The sequence below is a fragment of the Panulirus ornatus genome, chromosome 19, assembly GCF_036320965.1.
Source record: "Panulirus ornatus isolate Po-2019 chromosome 19, ASM3632096v1, whole genome shotgun sequence".
NCBI lineage: Eukaryota > Metazoa > Arthropoda > Malacostraca > Decapoda > Palinuridae > Panulirus > Panulirus ornatus.
In genome coordinates this window covers 65935020-65941019 of record NC_092242.1, presented here as the reverse complement: position 1 = coordinate 65941019, position 6000 = coordinate 65935020, and the positions used below count along the sequence as shown (strand labels likewise).

The 6000-nt window shown below is 39.8% G+C and overlaps 1 protein-coding gene across 2 annotated transcripts in view; it reads right to left on the bottom strand.

Moving 5' to 3' along the window:
• LOC139755633 (B-cell receptor CD22-like) overlaps positions 1-6000 on the bottom strand; it is a 125418-nt gene that overhangs the window by 24218 nt on the left and 95200 nt on the right. Inside the window, exons 7-8 of one of the 2 annotated variants that reach the window (XM_071674223.1) lie at positions 3047-3200; positions 2088-2218 (exon numbers count right to left, since the gene is read on the bottom strand). In XM_071674223.1, coding sequence (XP_071530324.1) covers positions 2088-2218; positions 3047-3200 — 285 coding nt within the window. The remainder of the gene's footprint in view (positions 1-2087; positions 2219-3046; positions 3201-6000) is intronic. The other variant, XM_071674224.1, reaches the window with a different exon arrangement.

The window sequence follows — 6000 nt, the reverse complement described above, 5'->3', positions numbered from 1 at the left end:
AGTGGATGCATTGAACAAAGGAGAATGGAGAGAGGTTAAGAGGTTCAAAACGAAGAGGAAGTAGAAGAGGAGGAAGAAGAAGAAGAAGAAGAAGAAGAAAAAAATTCTGAAGATCTGAGAATTATGTTGATGTACTCACTGAAACGGTCGCTGGGAAGAAACAATAATAATGATAATGATGATAATGATAATGATAATCATAATGCTATTGATAAGCTAATTAGAATAATACTAGCAATGATAATTACTAACAATAACAACAACGATAATCATGATAATAAAGAAATATTGATAGAAACACTAAAACAGCCACATCTGCATATAAAAACACTCGTGCATGAATACCTTTAAAAAAGAACTTCTCCATTTAAGAAAAAAAAGAAATGCCGAGCCACCGTTCGCAGTAATCCATCAGCTGAGACGGAGGGAATGAAGACGAATTAGAAAATCCATTAATCCAGACTACAAGCATAAGAACGACAGAGGCAGACCTGAAAGAGGAGGCTAGCAGGCGAGGTTTAATGGGACCGTAATTTCTCTAATGTGAAAGGTCTCTCTCTCTCTCTCTCTCTCTCTCTCTCTCTCTCTCTCTCTCTCTCTCTCTCTCTCTCTCTCTCTCTTTATTTCTTTCTTTCTTCCTCTCCCAAACTAGCCCGAAAGAAAAATGTCAAGGAAAAGAAGAAAAAAAAGAATAGAAGACAAAAAAAAAGAATGTTTCAGTAGAATATGTGGCTCTCTCTCTCTCTCTCTCTCTCTCTCTCTCTCTCTCTCTCTCTCTCTCTCTCTCTCTCTGTCAGAGTTCGTGGTGGGGGGTTGGGGAAGGGAGGTGGAGGCGGGGATAGGGTGGAGAGAGTGCCGGAGAGGGGGAGAGGTCCCCCCCCACCCCCACTTTTCCTCCTGAAACCCCACGTTACAACATGCGCCACAATACCGCTCCCCTCAGACACCAGCAAGGCCCCGAAGTGCATGGCTTCCGTTACTCCCTAACATCCCCTTCCCTGGAGATGGAGGAAAAGGGCAGGCGATCTGTAGAGATGGTGGGGTAGAAGCGAGGAGGATATCGATATGAAGGGAGGAGGAGGGAAAGGAGGATGTGTGTGTGTGTGTGTGTGTGTGTGTGAGAGAGAGAGAGAGAGAGAGAGAGAGAGAGAGAGAGAGAGAGAGAGAGAGAGAGAGAGAGAGAGAGACATAAGTGTGCCAACATTCCAAGCAATACTCTACATATCCTCGGGGTGTTCTGGGGGGGAAAAAAAGCTCGCCCTCTCCACTCCGCCTAATAACATCTTCCTGCTCCACTAAACTATTCGACGAGGGTAAATATTCCCGGCGAGTTGGTCTGCAATACGAGCGAGACTCAAAAGCTGCACCGAAGGAAAGAGAGAGAGAAAAAAAAAGAAGAAAAAGATATATCCTTGAAAGTCGCTAAAAACACTTAAGAGTTTATGTATCGTATAGATCTACTGGCTATTTCTATCATCTTTCTATCTCGCTTCTTTCTTTTATTGACTTCAGTATCACCTTTATGAATGTTATTATCTTTTTATATCTTCATTTCTAAATCTGTTTGGGTTTTCTTAACTCTATTTTGAAATATATTTTGTCTTTCTTTAACTTATTTCTTAATTCTGATATTTGTTGTGTACCTCAACTTTTATTTGTAATGTTGAAATTTGACGAAAATATAAGCAATACTTATATTACTTTAGTGGGCATCATTTCATTATTATTGCCTTTATAGACAATTGATCTCAGAGAATTATCAAAAGCAATGAAGCGTTTCAGATAGACGTGTTTAAACAACCAAAATATAGCGTCCCTAAACTTGGCTTTTCCAAATTGATATTCAATTCATCCATCCAAGTCTCTGTAAATGAGGGAGGTAACCTCACACCACATACCTCATGTGCAATAGACACTAAAGATAGCAAAACCCTCATGAATCAGGACGTAAACTTACTCATCATACCACATACTTCATGTGTAACGACAGGAAGCCTTACTTAAGACACAACGTACCTCATGTATCAGGATGTAGTAGACTTTAGATTTGGACATCACTTACCTCACGAGTGAGTGAGGAGACCTACCTCATGATACCAGGTGATGGTTGAGGCCTTGGGGTTGGCGGAGACGATGCACTCGAAGTAGACATCATCCCCTTCCTTCAGGAGCGCTGGCTTCAGCGACCGGCCTAACGTAGCTTTGACGGTCGGCGGATCTGCATGCGAGAGGAAATTGGGCAAATGAGGATCAACTCCTTTCTTCTTTTAATCATCTAATGTATCTCTTGTAAGATCAAAAGACACGAGTCAATCCTATTAATCAGGGTTGAGCGTCTGGTCGCAATGTCTATGACTCTAATACATAATCATTTTAAGTCGAGAGACTTTACAAATCTTCCTTATTAATCAGAGATAATCATGATATGCGCTTTAACAAATGGCAGTTACGTACGTTCATCTTTCTACAAGAGATTAATGAAAGGAAACGTAACGCCTCAAAGCTCACGTCAGAACACAAGAAAATGAATAAGGGAACATCTCATTTCAGAGCACAGACTTCAGGATTCACAGTAGCTTATAATTACATTCCACATAGATCAAGAGATTCGCCCCGGCTACGTTAATTGATACGAACACCTGCCGCCGAAACAGGCAAGTGAATCAGACATAAAGTGCCGAGATGCCGTTACGTCTAATTGCGAAGCTTCGAACGCCTCGCCTCGAAGCGTTTCGAAGCGAACTATGCATCAGAGTCTTAGGATTGAGGTATTGGGTTTAGGGTCCTGAAACTCTGATTGCAGGGTGATGATCCTAGGCTAGAGTGAGAGAGAGAGAGAGAGAGAGAGAGAGAGAGAGAGAGAGAGAGAGAGAGAGAGAGAGAGAGAGAGAGAGAGAGTATAAAGAGGACTCAAAAGGAAGGACTCACAATCAAAGTACATGGGGGTTAGGGACTCACAAGTACCCTAGGGAAACTTAAAGTGCACCCTAAGAAGACCCACATTTTGTAAGGAAGGGGGAAGAGTTTTTCTGAAGGTCATACGTACAGTGCACGGTGAGGGTGGTGGAGTTGGAGAGCGGGGAGTTGGGCCTGGTGGGGTTTGTGGCTCGGCACACCACACTGGCCCCATCATGCTGCCTCGTGACGTTAAGAACCACCCTGGACGTGGTGATGCTGCTGCCGATGAACTCAGGGCTCTGCTGGTGAATACATATATATATATATATATATATATATATATATATATATATATATATATATATATATATATATATATATATTTATCTATTTATTTATTTACTTTGTCGCTGTCTCCTGCGTTAGCGAGGTAGAGCAAGGAAACAGACGAAAGAATGACCCAACCCACCCACATACACATGTATATACATACACACACACACACACACACATATATATATATATATATATATATATATATATATATATATATATATATATATATATATATATATATATGTACACATAGGAGTAAAGACATCGTACATATATATACAAGGTTGAGAGACGGGGCAACAAAAGTGTAAAACTCTATCCCTGTAACACACAGTTTATAATCACACATAAACACACATGTTGCACATCCAGACCATTGGAAATCTACTCCTTTGGTCACAGATACGATACGAGCATGACTTTGACAACTTCCTTCACAAACAACACACTCGGAACTTCATTCACAAACAAACACACTCGGAACTTCACTCACAAACAACACACTCGGAACTCCCTTCACAAACAACACACTCGGAACTTTCTTCACAAACAACCACTCGGAACTTTCTTCACAAACAACCACTCGGAACTTTCTTCACAAACAACCACTCGGAACTTTCTTCACAAACAAAACACTCGGAACTTCCTTCACAAACAAAACACACATGAGAACTTTCTTCACAGACACAACACACTCAGAACTTCCTTCACAAACGAAACATACTAAGAATCTGCGTCACAAATGTAACACACGCAGCGTTTTCTTCACAGATAAACAAAGACACTCTACGAACTTCCTTTGTATGCAAAACACGCTCCGAAAATTTACTTCACAATCACAAAACCAAATCGGGATTGTCAGCCATGCGGCTTTAAACCCACTCACGTACACTAGGACGAGATGGAACACTACTTAACACACTTGAGGAAAATAAAAAAAAGGAAAAAAAGATATGTAGATGCAGACACAGACAACAGACTTAACCAGGTCTGTGCAACCCGTGCCGTCTAGGGACACAGACACCGGAGCCAAAACTACTGAAGCCTTGAATCGAAGCTTCGGAAAATATCACGTAAACAACAGAACTTGTGAACGTGTTAATGGATGGATGTAAAGATGGAACCGAGAATCAATGCTTCGTTTTGGCTGACTTGAGATAAACTGTGTTTCGTGGGACTTTAAGAAATGGGTTTGTAGTCGATTTCTTGTCGGGACTCTGGGATGGGGTTCGTATGGGATGGCTCGGTCTCGTGGAAAGATAAGGATGACATCAAGTAATTGGAAAGCATTTGGGCATTTTATCGAGACTAGTTCGTAGTGTGTGTGTGTGTGTGTGTGTGTGTAATCTAAGAAATATTCAACATTTCTGCTGAATTAGACATAGAAAGTTCAATATCTAAGGGCTGATCGTTTAGTAATAATGATGACATATGAAATATAAAGAGAAAAAGTCATTTATGTTTTGAAAGGTAACTTTGTGAATAATTATTTTACCAGTTATGTAAATATGTAAAAACGCAACATTTAATTTATAAATTTCACTAGATATTTCTGTTTGATTCCTAGAATATACCGATAATTCATAAATTCATGCATATATATATATATATATATATATATATATATATATATATATATATATATATATATATATATATATATATATAATTTCATTTTTCCTTGATTGTGTTATCAAACAAAAGAATAATCTCTCTCATTATTAGACTCTATGTACACATATACCAAGTCTCAATACTGACTGAAGGAGAACAGGCGTTCGTAACGAGCAGTTGTTCCAGCTATCAAATTAGGTCATAACTAGTGTCATGAGTAATGTAAGACCCCATCGTAACAACGTAGACTCCTAAAAGATGCATCGAAACCACATTGTCTGATATGTCTAATATCTAATTCAAATCCTCTCTGAATGTGTTCGTGGTGGACTCCGATCCGTACTCTGGTGTTGTAATGTCATTTTTTTTCCTCTCTCTCTTTATTATAGATAACTTGGTGAAAGGTCAGAGAGGCAGAGTCTTAAAGCGTATGTATGAAAACATTAGACTTTAGGGAGGGGGGGGTGGTAGTGAATCTGGCCAAGCGGAGGTACATTATGAGGTGCATTGCCTTTGTTCTCTCTGTCAATATCACCCCTGGCAGGAAAGTGACTTTTACGAAGGTTAATATGTTGGCAGAGATATAAGCTTCCCTGTATGTCTGGCACAGAAGGGGATGGATTGATTGTGAAGGGGAATCTGTGTGTGTTTGTGTGTGTCTGTTTGGAGACCAGGGTGTAGTGTGTGTGTGTGTGTGTGTGTCTGTTTGGAGACCAGGGTGTAGTGTGTGTGTGTGTGTGTGTGTGTGTGTGTGGTTATTTATGTGTTATGGTGAGAGAGACTTTTCAACTAAGTGTTGCCCGTCTCTTAACCTTGTGTTTATGTACGTGCAGTTGGAGACAAAAGTCAGTTCCCGGTTATGTCCTATGAATCTTTACATCAAGTGAAACATATTGAATGGTTTATAGCTCGGCTGCATCTTGGCAGTTGGCAAGCCTGGTTACAATGAAGCTTCGTATGTGTCGTTAGGTCGAATCAAGGTTCGAATAATCCTTTGGCCAACGTCATACAATTGTACTAAATTTGGTCATCTTGAAACAGATAGTGAAAGTGAAACCGTTTCGATTATTTGAAATAGATTATGTAAATATACAGAAAAAAAGATAAGAAATCTTAAAGGTGTTTTATCTTCACTTCAGGAAATTGACAAGA